Raw genomic sequence first — 15489 nt, 5'->3', positions numbered from 1 at the left:
ATTATACAGTGGAAGGTAGATCTACTATCTAACTCATCCTCCCTCTCTAAGGAAATTAGGTATATTCTGTGTATCTTTCCAGAAATTATGTATGCATATCTAGACACATAAATATCCTTTGAAAATATCATAGAGGATCATATTGTGTACACAATTCCACACCTTGGGTTTCTATCAGTTAATGAAACACCTTGAACAGCTTTCTAAAGTACATATTAAGAGCTATATCATTCTTTTTACCAGCTACATAGCATTTCATTTTATTGATAATATTCCATCCATTTAACTAGTCTCAGATTTATTATTTATTGGCACTTAATGTGTTTTCAGCCATTTGCTATTGTAAGCAATCCTGCAACCCATATACATATATCCTTGCACAGTCCTTCAAATACATGTATAAATTAATTCTTAAAAGCAGAATTGCCTGTAAAAAGGGCATGAATATCTTCCACTTTTTATTGATATTGCCAAATTTACTCCCAAAACAGTTTTATTACATCACTAGAATTTTCTACTCCTCTAAATAATAAATTACTAGTAACTGCCGGTCATATTTTTGGTGAGGGAAAGGGAATAATTCCTGAAGCTCCTTAAACCAACCAAAGGGAATGAAATCACTCTTAAAGAAAATGTTAACACTTTACTATGATACATATTTTTTAAAAAGAAAATAGCACTATTTCCAGGAAAGAATTATTTAGAATTACTTTCCCACTCTTGCTAATAAATGTTCACCGTATTACTCAAAGAGTTTTTCCAGTGTTCAATAATTCTCTTTCCAAAACAGCTCCTCTTAGGAACTCACAGCCATTGGAAATAGGAGTTTAAAGAAAAAGGAAAATGTAAAATGTAAAACTCAGAGTTTCTAAAGAGCACAATAAGATTCTTACGTTTCGGGGCAGCGAAGTGACTTTCAATTCTTGTCTTTTAAGGTATTTTTAATTTTAAAAAGCTGTTAGGAGATTCTTAATTCTGTTGGTGGATTTAAAGGTCTTAACTCTTTGTGAAAAAAAAAAATTATCTGCCTTATTTTCCTACACACGGCAAACTCTTTAGGGGTGAGGTTTGTAAACAGCTGCCTGCATTTCAGTGACTTTTAGCAGATAATAGTTCTCTCCGCTGCAGCCAAAACAGACGCTCGCCGCCTGCTTCCTGCATCTCCTCTCTGTGACTCCCTACCCTACTCTCTTCCAGATCCTTTATTCCCCCCTCCACCTTTTACCCGTGGACGCGCCGCCGGCCTCGCGCCCCCCGCGCCGAGCGCAGTGGAACAACCCATGACGTCACGAGGCCGCGGCTCAATCAGACGCGGAGTTTGGGAAATTTTAAACTCAAAGGCGGGGCGGCCGGTGCTCTCAGAAGAAGGGACGCTGAACAACTGTGCCAGTTCCCTGGGATCTAGCCTGGCAGGATGGCGGAGGAAGGGGCTGTCGCTGTGTGTGTGCGGGTCCGGCCGCTCAACAGCAGGTAGGTGGGCCAGACCGAGACCGGGTCCCAGCTGCGGCCTCTGGCGCGGGCCTGAGCCCCAGAGTGAGTCCTCGCTGCTCCTTCCTGCTGCCTGGTATCTCGGCCTCTTACCCGCTTTGTGCCACGGTGTCCTTATCTGGTAGTGACCAAGAGGAAGGATCGGAAGATCTATAAGACAATTTCCAGCTGTAGGAGTCTTTTAGATGTTAACTCAGGCTCGCCAACGTTAAAGACCTCAACGCCAGCCCTGCACTGCCTCTCCCCGTATGCTCTTCCCCACCCCACCCCACCCCACTCCTTAAAGGAAGTCGTATCGGAAAGGTTTTTATTTGTACTCATCTGTCATTTTGCACTTAACTGCCTCTCCCTTATTACTGTGTACTTCTTGAGAGCAAGGGCTAGTCTGTCTTGTTGCATTGTATTCAAAGGCACTCAAGACTTCAGTCAATGACTGAATTCAACATTCAGAACGTTGAATGGCTGATATTTATCAATACTGATTTTTTTTTTTTTTTTAGTACAGTGTACTCTACTACACAGACACTACCATCCTTGCCCCTGTGGATCTACATTCTAGTGGGCAGACAGAAAATAAAGTAAAAAATACAGAATGTTAAGTTGACATAATGTTACAGGAGTCATGCTACAGAGAAAAAAAGAAGGGGGGGAAATGAAGTCTTTGCTTCTCTCTGATCTGTGGCCCTCACTCCAGAATACTAACATATTTTGTGTTTGAGAAATATTTGTTAAATATCACTAGGTGTTAATAAATGAGGAATTTACTATTTTTAAATATCTCATTACTTAGTGCATTAGAAGACCATTATGTTACAATCAAAATATTTAATCTCTTATTTTTGAAAGGGACTGATATGCAGTCAGAACTGATATGCAGTTAGGCATGTATAGGAACTTAGAGCAAGATGACGTTGAAGAGAGAAATAAACATGTTCCAGATCTAGTATGCCATGTTAAGAATTTCAGATGTTTTTTAAAAGTTGTGAGCAAGAGTGACATAATCAGAGTTGCATTTTGAATGTATCTTTTCAGCAACCAGTACTAGGTAGGAGGGTAGAAATGAAGAACTTCACCAGGAAACTCCCATGAGAAGGCAGGAGTTAAAAGTCTTGGCCCACTTAAAAGTCTTGGCCCCTCAAAGGCAGATTTTCCATGTTTCTCATATATAGTATAAGTCAATACTACTATTTTTTTTTTAAGTTTACTTATTTTGAAAAAGAGAGAGAGAGCAGGAGGAGCAGAGACAGAGGGAAAGAGAAAGAATCCCAGGCAGGCTCCATATCAACAGCCCAGAGCCTAACATGGGGCTCAAACTCACAAAACATGAGATCATGGCCTGAGCCGAAACCAAGAGTCCGACACTTAACTGACTGAGCCACCCAGGTTCCCCAATACTATCTTTTAAAGTATTCTTCAGAAGAGGCACCTGGGTGGCTCAGTCAGATAAGCGTCGGACTCCAGATCAGGTCATGATCTTACAGTTGGTGAGTTTGGGGCTCACGTCAAGCTTTGTGACGGCTCAGAGCCTGGAGCCTGCTTGGGATTCTGTCTCCTTCTCTCTCCACCCGTCCCCTGCTTACACTCTTGTCTCTCCCTCTCAAAAATAAACATTTAAAAATAAATAAATTTATTTATTAACTAAAATAAAATATTTTTCAGAAGACAGAATCTTTTAAATTATCTGTCATATGACATGAATTCCATGACCAGTTTTACTAAAATGCAGTGTTTTTATTCTTTCAGAGAAGAAGCTCTTGGAGGAGATACCCAAATTTACTGGAAAACTGACAATAATGCTATTTATCAAGTTGATGGCAGTAAATCCTTCAATTTTGGTAAGCTTATAATAGCATCAAAAGTTAATATATTATCCTTTTCCTATTAGGACTACAAAAGGCTTATCCATAATACTGGATTTGTCATTAAAGATCAGACGAGGCCTTGTGTAAACTGCGTTAGTAAAAACTCAAAAATTGTTCATCTATCATGTATGATAAATAAGATAATAAATTGTTATTTAAAATGCAGTTATGTGTGGAACCTGAGAAACTTAACAGAAGACCATGGGGGAACGGAAGCTGAAAAAAATAGTTACAGAGAAGGAGGGAGGCAAACCATAAGAGACTCTTAAATACAGAGAACAAACTGAGGGTTGGTGGGGGAAGGGAAAATGGGTGATGGGCATTGAGGAGGGCACTTGTTAGGATGAGCACTGGGTGTTGTATGTAAGCAGTGAACCACGGGAATCTACCCCAAAACCAAGAGCACACTATATGTTAGGCAATTTGACAATAAATTATATTTTTAAAAATGCAGTTATAGTCATAGTGCCTTAAGGTTGAAACTAACATTTTTTCCTCTTATTCATTAGTGTATTTGTGGCCTAAAACCCCATAAGCCTAAAATATGTTGCTTGATATCAAGTCATCTTTAAGATCGTTGATTTTAGTATATACTTTCCACAATTATTTTTAAGAAAATTCTTTAAAGAATAAGTAGTGAAGATATTCCTTCTTTGTCTGCTAAAATACAGCAAAGACCTACCCCTGCTTTTGTGGAACTTCTCATATGATGAGAGAGAGACTTTAAACAAGTAATTACATTTGTGACAGCATAAGCTTTGTGAGATTTATAGTGGGACATAACTAGTCTAGGTTTCTAAAATGGTACCACCAACACTGGGGCAGAGGGTCATGGAGGCCCTGAACGTTGACTCAGCTGATTTGTATATTGATTTAATATGGGTCTACTGCTGACACTGTGCCAGATACAGTTTTGAGCATGTCATATTTATTAACTCATTTAATCCTCATAACAAGCTTATGTGGTAGGTACTATACAGTAGGTGCCTTTCCATTTCAGAGTAACTGAAATAAGCCTAGAGTCCCACAGCTAGCAAATGGAAGAGTCAGACTCACTAGCATGCTGTCATTTAGGCACCTCAGGGCAACAGTGAGGCCCTCTCAACAACTCTGGGAGTAAGAATGGTTAGGATGTTGAACTAGCATTAAGCTAGAAAGCCATCATAAAAGGTTTTGGAGCAAAGATGTAAAGAAGAGAAAACAATTTCTGGTAAAGGACTTGTTTTAGAGTATTCACATAATTTTTAAAAAGGTAGTACAATAAATGCCAGAGATTATAAAACCAAGAGAGAGGGATGCACAAGCATTCAGACTCATGATCTATGGGTTCTCTGTAGCCATGTATGCCCATCGTGGATTTGGACTTATCCACTTATCTAAAGCAAATGGCATTAAGATTTGAATTATCCTGCCATCTGTCCTTGCTCTGATATCATAACCCCTAAGCAGCCTTCAGATGGCACTTTGATTTTCCATAGAGCTCTGCCAACAGGGCAAATGTGTTGTCGTGATGCAAACCATGTGATCACTGAATTTCTCATTGCACGTGGATGCGTTTCCCTCCTGATTTAGAAATGCATTTCTTGTGAGCTTTTTAATATGAGGCTACCATTGAAAGAGTAGTCCATTTTTAATGTGCTAATTATGCTAACAAAATTAGCAGAGAACCACATCCTAGACTAGTGAATTCATCAGTACAAATGTACTCTAAACCCAGCCTCCTTTAGCAGCCAGCCAACTGGTCATTCCTTGTAACATTTCAGCTTTGTTAGGTCTCTTCTTCCATATGTGTGCATTTCTTATTTTAGTTTGAGCTAGGTCTTCTTGCTAAATATGTTATAAACCTTAAAATTTCTCAGTAGTAATAGTTCATATTTCCTAAGTATTGACTATAGGTTCACAATAATTCTATGAGGAAGAGAATTCATATCCACTTTACAGATTGGGTAATTGAGGCACAAAGGCATCAACCGCCTTGCCCAAAGTCACGCAGCTTATAAATGGTGGAACCAGATTTGCAGAGTCTGATTCAATAACCCTGTATTCAGCCACTGTGCCCTGCTGACTCTCAAAAGCACATAGAATAGCTGAGAAGTCTGACTTGTATTTTTTCTGTGTGAGGTTCTGTGTGGTTTGTTTGATTTAACTTCTGTGTATCTGTTTTTTTCTTTTTAGATCGCGTCTTTCATAGTAATGAAACTACTAAAAATGTGTATGAAGAAATAGCAGTACCAATCATAGATTCTGCCATACAAGGCTACAATGGTTTGTATTCATTGTAGAAATATTTTGGTATTGGTTCTTTGTTCAAGTATTGATAGTTTCACATCTTACAGATTCATTTTTAATCTTTGCATGTGTGTGTGTGTTTTGTTTTTACAGGTACCATATTTGCCTATGGGCAGACTGCTTCAGGAAAAACATATACCATGATGGGTTCAGAGGATTATTTGGGAGTAATACCCAGGGCAATTCATGACATTTTCCAAAAAATTAAAAAGGTAAATAACTTAGGTAAATTTCTGGTACATAAAGGGAAAAGTAGTAATAATAGGATGAAAACCTTAATATATTTTCTTATAGTGATGAAAGGAAGTAGATTTACAGTTATCTCTTAATTAACCATGGGTAAAGAAGGCATAACAGATTCATTTTTTTCCCCACAAACTTACTATGTAGAGCTTAAAGTTCTTTCATTCTTTTCCTTGAATCCTGAAACAGTAATAATCACACCAAAAAGTGGGTGTTGAGAAACAGGAAAATCTTACCAGAATGGTTAGCTCCTCGTTGTCTTTGTTTAACTACCAGTGATTTTTTTTTTTAATGTTTATTTATTTATTTTGAGACAGGGAATGAATGTGTGCAAGTGCAAGGGTAGGAGCAAAGAAAGAGAGAGAATCCCAAGCAGGCTCCACACTGTTAGGACAGAGCCTGACAAGGGGCTCGATCTCATGAACTGTGAGCCAAAATCAAGAGTCAGATGCCCACCGACTGAGCCACCCAGGCTCCCTGCTACCAGTGCTTATAAAGGAACAGAGAGGGGTGCCTGGGTGGCTCAGTCAGTTAAGCGTCCAAGTTTGCCTCAGGTCATGATCTCATGGTTGGTGGGTTCTACCCCTGCATCTGGCTATGTGCTGACAGCTCAGAGCCTGGAGCCTGCTTCATATTCTGTCTTCCTCTCACTCTCTGCCCGTCCCCTGCTCATGCTTTCTCTCAAAAATAAATAGACGTTAAAGAAAAATTTTTTTAATAAAAAAAAAAAAAAAAAAAACAGAAAAGTAGATGTAGAAAAAAGACAAGGAAAGCAGAAGGCCAGAATAAGCAACTTAGTTAATTAAGAGCTGGTTTTAGGTTTGTTTTTTCATTACTATTTTAATGATTTTTAATGTTCTTATTTGAACATCCATTGGTAGGTTTTATTTTGAGTTCAGAGAGTTGGACCAGGCACTCTCCTCTTCTAATTCTTTGATACTATACTTTTCATTATTACTGAAACATATTTTTATATTTTTGTGTTTATTGTGGATATGAAACGACATGAGGTTTTGTTTGTTGTTTGCTTTACAAAGATAATTTCTCAGAATGTTTTAATATTTAATATTAGCACATAAGTATTCAGTATTAGGTTTTCATAAATGGATGACCTCTGATGTTTTATTTTTCTGCTAGTTTCCTGACAGAGAATTTCTCTTACGCGTGTCTTACATGGAGATATACAATGAAACCATTACAGACTTACTCTGTGACACTCAAAAAATGAAGCCTTTAATAATTCGGGAAGACTTCAACGTGAGTAACAGAGTTAGTGTGGTTCTAAAAATAGTCTTGCTTATTGGGATTCATGTTCTTGAACATTTACCTTTAGTTTCTGTATTTTTTAAACTGTCTCCTATTTGTATGGTTTATTTTTTTGTTTCTTAAGTGTTTATAGAGATAGCATATGAGCAACATGTATTGTTTTTAAACACTGACAGCCGTGATATTTTGGTGTAAGTGCCCCCTAAAAAAGAGCAAAATGGAAGTATCAGGTTAGAATTTGGTACAGAAATAAATTGTACATATCATAGTTTACTTGTTATTTTCATCCATTTTCCATTTGTAACTTCTGCATGTGAATTCTATACTAGCTCACACCTTCTTGTGAGATGCAACTTTTTAGTGACTTCTCTATTCTTAACCTTGTTTCAGAGGAATGTATATGTGGCTGATCTCACAGAGGAAGTTGTTTATACATCAGAAATGGCTTTGAAGTGGATCACAAAAGGAGAGAGTAAGACTTTATACTGTATTTTTCCAAAACACTTGTAAAAACTATTCAGTTGAATAGGCTTTAAATCACACTTTTCACTCTAAAAGAAGTCAGTATTTTTCTTTGATTTTAATATACACACCTGAAACATGACTCCCGTTTTACAGAGAACAGACATTATGGAATTACGAAAATGAATCAAAGAAGCAGTCGTTCTCATACCATTTTTAGGATGGTAGGTAACTCTCTGTTTGGCCTTTCCAATTAGAAATGCACTGATTTTTTACAAGTTGTCTTTTCTGTCTAGATTTTGGAAAGTAGAGAGAAAGGGGAACCTTCCAATTGTGACGGATCCGTCAAGGTGTCCCATTTGGTGAGTATTGATGGACCATGATACCGTACCACATGGGCCAAACCATAATTTAGTTTGGCTGCTGGATGTTTGGTTTTATAAGAACTGTTAACTGAACTAAACAGGCAAAAACATCTATAAATTGGTAGTTTAGTCTCATCTATAAACATAAGATTACAAGCTGAAACATCGGACGAATTCAGAGGGCCTTTCTTCCTGTTATGTTATTGCTGTTGTCTCCTAAAATTTAGAGCAAAGCACTTTTCCTAACCAGAGTTCTTGGGGAAGAGTTTTTCCGTACACATTTAAGAGTATATTCTTGCAACGGGGGTGGGGGCGATTTGGTATTGTTGTTGCTGTTGTTTTGTCTCAGCCAAAAGAATTGAGACTCGTGAGATCAACAAAAACCTAACTGGGATAGTTAAAAAGTAAATCACATTATTCAAGTTCATTCTTAAATAAAATAAGGAAATGTTTTTTTTTTTTATTTTTTTATTTTTTAAACGTTTATTTATTTTTGAGACAGAGCATGAACGGGGGAGGGTCAGAGAGAGAGGGAGACACAGAATCTGAAACAGGCTCCAGGCTCCGAGCTGTCAGCACAGAGCCCGACGCGGGGCTCGAACTCACAGACTGAGAGATCATGACCTGAGCCAAAGTCGGCCGCTTAACTGACTGAGCCACCCAGGCGCCCCAGAAAGTGTTTTATATTATAAACATTGTGTTTACGACTGTAAATCCCTTGAAGGGAAGAAAGACGTTTATTCATCTTGATAGCCCCAACACAGTATACGTAGTTTATGTTGAGTACTTGTTTGCTGAATAGTGAATATAAGCATGATGTAAACATTTCTTTTTTCTACATAAGTAAGCCACCATTTCCTTCTTGTTGCACTGAAGAAGTTCTCTTTTTTTGGTGCTTGCTTCCTGTTCCTTGCCAATATTGCTTTATTTCTGTCTTCAGGGTCTAAATTTCTTAGCTTCATATAGGATATGATTTAAGATTATTCTTGAAAACTTCAGGGAAAAAAAATAAAAAATCTCTATTCACTTACAGATTTGAAAAATCAGAGTCTTCATAAATTCTAATTCTTATTCACCTCAGTTATTTTACCGTACCAATATAAAATTTATTCTGGTAGATGGTTTTGCTTTAATTTAACAACAAAACACAAAACCTAACTTCTGTTTTGTTTTCTAAACCCAATCTGTGATATTTCACTACAATTTTAACCTTTAATAATTTCTTTAATACTCTTGACATGTTCAGTAATCAATTTGATGACTTTTTTGTATAATTTGACACTCTATCATCTAGGGAATATAGATACCATCTGGGGTGCCTGGGTGGCTCAGTCGGTTAAGTGGCCGACTTTCGGCTCAGGTCATGATCTCTCAGTCCGTGAGTTCGAGCCCCGTGTCAGGCTCTGTGCTGACAGTTCAGAGCCTGGAGCCTGTCTCAGATTCTGTGTCTCCCTCTCTCTGACCCTCCCCTGTTCATGCTCTGTATCTCACTGTCTCAAAAATAAATAAAATGTTAAAAAATATATATAGATACCATCTGGTCCAACCCTTCAGCCTTTCTACTTATTGTAAGTATCTTCTTGGAAAGAAGTCTTCCTCAAAAGATCATTTTCTGGCTCTGTTTTGTTTTGTTTTGTTTTGTTCTGTTTTGTTTTTTTAGCGTCTTCTGATCTTTCTGGTTCATAATATCCAGGTCCTTTTGGCTCTGCTTCTTCTCTGTTCCCTTTGTGGGAATTCTTTCTCCTGTCTAAATTCTTTCTACTGTCTAAAACATAGGAGTGTTCTGCTGTCACCTTTCTTGCTTCCTGCATCTGCCCTCAGACATTCTGTTATCGTTTCTGTATTGATGACAGTCAAGTATTTTATCTAGAGTCTCTGAGCTCTAATTCATGTCTTTATAAAGATGATTATAATTATGTGTCTCACTGTTACTTCAAACTTCAGTGTGTCTAAAACAAAATTAATTTCTTTCTATCATAGTGAATATTCCTTTTTTCCAGTAGTACCAACATTATCCTAGTCACCTAGATTAGACCCGAATCAGTTCCGACTCATCTTTTTCAGCCTTCCCCTTTTTGTGTCCATTCATCAGCATTTCTTATTCAACATTCCCACGGGCATCACATTCATTTAGGTCCTCATCTCCTGACCTGGCCTCTATGACTCTGGTCTTCCTTTCTGTGGTCTGCTGGCAGATTTCTAATGTTACTAAGTACTGCTTTTGTTATGTTGCATCCTTTGGCAAATTCTGGCCACTCTCAACCAACCTAATTTGATTTCCCTCTACTCCACGTGAGCCCTCTCTCAGATAGATTGGTGCCTCTTGGTGTCTTTGAACACCGATATTTGTTCCCATTTTTATTCCTCAATTCATGCTGCCTTCATCACTACTTTGCCCCTTTATTATTTATCTAGGTCTTCTGTAATAGATGCTACACCAGAAAGGTTAGACTGAGTATTTTAGAGAAAGTAGTGTCTGAGATAGGACATAATTAAAGCAGGAGTGCATAATTACTGCCCATCCGTGAAAGTCTCTGACTTTGTTTTAATGCATTGAGAATATTTGCTGAGACTGCATCATGTTCTGAGCATAGTACCAGGCTCTGAGATTAGAAGAATAAGGAACACATCCTTCCATCACTTACTGTTTCCCATGCTACCTTACTAGTCCAAGCCGCCATTCACCTCTTGCTCAGATTCCTACAGGAGCCTAATGGGCTCCCTGCTGCCACTCTTGCCTCTCTCCAGTCCTTCCCCACCCACCCTTTTCACCCTTCTCTGCCAAAATGTCTGTCACTGTCTTGCTTAAACCGTTTCCCATCACATTTAGAAAATCCACAGTTCTTGCTCTTGCTTACCATGCCCCATTCCATCTGACCCCTACCCACTTCTCTGACCCAGTCTTGTCCCAACTCCACTTCACCAACTCTGTTGTCCTTCCTATTTTTTGAACACACCAAACTCATTTCTGCTTTGTGACTGGGTATACTAGCTGTTCTTTCTATCTGGAGTATGGCTCCCTTAGGCTTTGCATGGCTGGGCCCCTCTTCTCTGTCTTTCCAGATTCTAGCTTAATGGGAGGACTTCCCTGCCATCAAGTCCAAAGAACCTATTCTGTACCTTCCTCTTTCCCCTTCCAGCACTCTATTTAAATTATCTCTAATGAGGCACCTGGGTGGCTCAGTCCCTTGAGCATCCAACTCTTGATCTCAACTCAGGTCATAATCTCACAGTTCGTGGGTTCAAGCCCTACTTCGGGCTCTGTACTGACAGCACAGAGCCTGCTTGGGATCCTCTCTCTGTCCCTCTCTCGCTCTCTCTCAAAATAAATAAATAAAACAACAAAAAATTATCTGCCATGATGCATTTCTTATCTTTTTCTTGCTTCTCACCAACTTTCTCCTCTCCCCAGCCTGCCCCATGTAGAATAAAAGCTCAATGAGAGCAGAGAACTTACATGTCTGATTCACTGCCATATCCCTAGTACCTAACAAACTGCCTGGAGCATGACAGGCAGTCACTTGTTGTCAACAATATTTGTGAAATGAAGGAGAGGCCCATGCTTTTAAAGATGCTACAGTGTAGGCAGAAACACAAATGACTAGCTCAACACAGTAAGTGCTGAAGAGTAAGTTGTATCTTTGAAGACCCTTGGGTACACAATTGAAAGAGCAGATCAAGGTGTGGGAGAGGAAGGATAAAGATGGCAAAGTTTCCCTAAGAAGGTAACAGTTGTCTTTGGTCCTGAGTAAAGAATAGGGACAGTCTAGAAAATTAGAACTAACTAAACAAAGGGAATGGCAAAAGATAGCTCTTGGAAGCATAGAAGTACATGAAGCATTTAGGGCATAGTGAGTAGGTCAGCTAGAATTCAGAGTGAGTAATGTGTGGATTTAAAGCTGGAGGAACACAAGTGCCAGATTGTAAAGAATTATATTCACCATGGTAAGGTTTTGAACTTTGTGTAGTAAATAGAGAAACTATTCTGACAACATTATGGAGGCTATATTATAAGGCCGGAACAAAGTATGCACATCAGTTTGACCCAAAAATGGGAAGGCCCTAACCGGTGGAGCGAGAGACCAGCATACGGATGGGGTATGCTGATAAACCATGTGTTAAAATTGTTCCTTCAGTCATTGGGATTTTATTTCAAGTTACCCTTCCTAAAGTTTCATTTTCATCTGTCTTACAGAATTTGGTTGATCTTGCAGGCAGTGAAAGAGCTGCTCAAACAGGCGCTGAAGGTAATGGAAACTCGTAAATGTTTTGGCCTAAGTGTTATCTTGTTCTTTTACAGAATAAAGAAGTGCTACCTTGCATTTTAGAAACTAATAAAGATAGTAAGTTTGTGACAAGACTCTTTAATGTAAAAAGCAGCTTCCATATCTAGCAAATTATCTATTTGGGGCTACTATAGCATCAATTAAAAAGCTAAAACTATGCAGTTGGTAGGATTGTATAGCTACAAAGCTGAAAGTACCGTGAAAACCATCTAAATTTTCATAATTAGTAAGGAAATTCAGGAAGGTAGTCAGGTACAAAATTAATATACGATATTAATAACTCCTAATACAAACAACAACCAGTTAGAATATTTAGTGTACAAAAAGACTCCATTTACAATAATGACTTAAAAGATCTAATATCTAGGAAAAAAACTCAACGCAAATTACACAAGGCCAAAATAAAGAAAACTTTAAAACAGACCTAAAGGATGTAATCAAATACTTAAACAAATGGAAAAGTATACTTAGATAGGAAGTTTCAAGATCATGAAGATGTCAAACCTTTCTATGTTTATTTCCTACAGCCTGACACAGAGACACTCCTCTGAGCATGGTCTCTATTCACCAAACCAGTGGATCCTCCAATCTGTAAACAAGAAATAAATGCTTGTTGTTTTAGCTGGCTTGTTACAGCAATAGCTGAAAAATGCATCTGTAAAATAACAGCTGTTCAAAACTATTTGTTGTAGTACCTTTTATATATGTGGTATATTGAAAACGTACATGATCCTCAACAAGGTGCTGAGGAAATAAATTTCGATACATCCATATAATGGAATTTTATGCTATAAAAGGATAAAAACACCAGTGTTTACTGATATGATATATTGCCAAGTGAAAAAAAAACAAAGTGCAAATTAGCATATATAGTGTGCTACTCTTTGTGTAAAAAAGAAATAAACATATATGAACTTGAATTTCTAAAAATCTCTACAAGAGTCAACTAAGAAAAGTGATTTTCTGGTAGGGGGACAGGAACTGGTTGAATGGAGCATAGGAGAAAGAGAGAGCTTTCTCAGTGTACTTTTTTTGGGGGGTATATGACTCATGAGAGCATATTAGTTTAAAAGTAAGAACTTTGTTGTGCACCTAATAGGAATTAATTTGGTTGTAAGTCTATAGTTGCCTATATTTGGAGGTTTGGAAAAAATAGATTTGAACTGAGGAATTAGGCTCTTGGGGGAAATGAACTTTACTTTCCTCTAATTTTTTTTTCTTAGCCATCATTTTCTTTTTGCTCTTTCTCTGAGGTGATGACCTTTCTGATTCACTTACTAGGTAGGAGGAACAGGGAAAGAGCTCAACCAGTGGTATTAAAGGTGGACTCAGATCTAATCCAAAGCACAGACTTTATCATCTAACCCTTTAATTTCTAGTTTCTCTTACAATTTATTGATAAATGAGTTAATCATCTAATACAGAGGTTAGTTTTCATTTTTATGTTTGCTTAATAAATGCAGGTGTGCGACTCAAGGAAGGCTGTAATATAAATCGCAGTTTATTTATTTTGGGACAAGTGATCAAGAAACTTAGCGATGGACAAGTTGGGTAAGTTTATTCCATTGTACATTTACCTATTAATGCTTACATTTTTCATTAGGTTGAGAATTTTAATAATTCAGTGACACTCCAACGTACTGATTTCTTCAATATGTTCAAAAGCTTTTGCGATTCTGTGAGCATGCTTAGCTTCTTAAATATATGACTACAACTTCCTAAATTTGCTTTCTATTTTAAATATTTTTTACTGAGTAGTTTTGACCTGCCTCATGTAACCTATAAAGAATTAATTTTTAAATTGTAGCTAATTTAAGGTTCTGCATTAAAAACCAACCACTTTTGTTAAATAAAAATTCTTACTGTTTTTTTTTTTCCCCAAACTCCTTTCTCACTAAGTGGTTTCATAAATTACCGAGACAGTAAATTAACACGAATTCTCCAGAATTCTTTGGGAGGAAATGCAAAAACACGTATTATCTGCACAATTACTCCAGTGTCTTTTGATGAAACCCTTACTACTCTACAGGTAAGTTTGATTTTTATTTCAATATTCAGGCCGGGGGGGGAGGGGGAGGGGAAGTGTGGGAGTGGGGAATCATCTTTAAGAAGAAAAAATTACCCACTAACAGGGTTTGTTTTTTTTTTAATGACACACTATATCTATTACGATAAAATTGGTATACTGTCTACTAAATAGTATTCCTTAATTTTCTCAAATTTCAATTATTCATATCCCACCTTCACAGTTTTGCTGTATCCAACACTATTATACTGATACATTTCTCTTTAAGAAAGTCACTTTTTCTACTTTATTTATTGTAGAAGGAAACTTTATCTCAATCCCATGAATGAAAAACTAGTATCACTTTCAACAAATAGGTACCCCAAAAAACACATATCTGTGTGTGTGTTTATAATAAAATAACTCTTAAATTCCTGCTAGCTCATTGTTGATTGCCTTTGCTCTGAGGCTAAGGCTTACATTTTCTGTTAAAAAAAAAAAGGAAAAATGAGAAATGTCAGTAGAATAGCCATCTCAGTCAAGGGTTCAGTGTTATTTAATGGTCACCTTCATGGACCCACTTAAAGTTACTTCTGATACACTCTAAGAAACATTGTTTTAAATAGCTATTGAGCACTGGCTCAAGGTAGTATGAAAGAAACAAAGATAGAAAGTACAGTCCCTGACTTCACAATTTATAGTCATATAGGGAAGGGGCACCTGGGTGGCTCAGCCAGTTGTGTCTGACTTTGGCTCAGGTCACAATCTCACAGCTCGTGAGTTTGAGCCATGCATCGGACTCTGTGCTGACAGCTCAGAGCCTGGAGCCTGCTTTGGATTCTGTGTCTCCATCTCTCTCTGCGCCTCCCTTGCTCATGCTCTGTCTCTCTCTCTCTTTCCAAAATAAGTAAACATTAAAAAAAATCTTAAAGTACTATAAGGAAGATAAGACCTGTCTTCCAACGTGATTGGCTTGGATTAATTAACTGTTAATAAATGGAATAGAGTTCAGAGGAAGGAGAGGTACTTTCCACTGGAAGCAAAGCTTCAGAGTAGAGGGAGCATTTGCTCTTGACTTTGAGAGGTGGGTGGGATTCTAGTAAGCCAGTATTTGTAGGTTCTCTGTTGGCATATGTCTTCAAGATATTTCCCTGACCCTTCTGAAGACTAGCAGCCAGGGTAAGTTACAAGGATAGAGAATACTCTCTGTGTTCAAAAGTATT

At 37.7% G+C, this 15489-nt stretch overlaps 1 protein-coding gene across 4 annotated transcripts in view; it reads left to right on the top strand.

Moving 5' to 3' along the window:
- The first annotated feature begins 1351 nt into the window (after nucleotides 1-1351).
- Nucleotides 1352-15489, top strand: part of CENPE (centromere protein E) — a 79460-nt gene continuing 65322 nt past the window's right edge. For all 4 annotated transcript variants that reach the window (XM_049630946.1, XM_049630945.1, XM_049630944.1 and 1 more), the window contains exons 1-11: nucleotides 1352-1470; nucleotides 3232-3323; nucleotides 5526-5615; nucleotides 5733-5851; nucleotides 7020-7139; nucleotides 7539-7620; nucleotides 7767-7834; nucleotides 7907-7972; nucleotides 12171-12222; nucleotides 13725-13812; nucleotides 14161-14290. In XM_049630946.1, coding sequence (XP_049486903.1) covers nucleotides 1415-1470; nucleotides 3232-3323; nucleotides 5526-5615; nucleotides 5733-5851; nucleotides 7020-7139; nucleotides 7539-7620; nucleotides 7767-7834; nucleotides 7907-7972; nucleotides 12171-12222; nucleotides 13725-13812; nucleotides 14161-14290 — 963 coding nt within the window. In that variant the 5' untranslated portion in view covers nucleotides 1352-1414. The remainder of the gene's footprint in view (nucleotides 1471-3231; nucleotides 3324-5525; nucleotides 5616-5732; nucleotides 5852-7019; nucleotides 7140-7538; nucleotides 7621-7766; nucleotides 7835-7906; nucleotides 7973-12170; nucleotides 12223-13724; nucleotides 13813-14160; nucleotides 14291-15489) is intronic.

The sequence above is a fragment of the Panthera uncia genome, chromosome B1, assembly GCF_023721935.1.
Source record: "Panthera uncia isolate 11264 chromosome B1, Puncia_PCG_1.0, whole genome shotgun sequence".
NCBI classification, from domain to species: Eukaryota; Metazoa; Chordata; class Mammalia; order Carnivora; family Felidae; genus Panthera; species Panthera uncia.
This window is presented reverse-complemented; position numbering and strand designations above follow the sequence as displayed.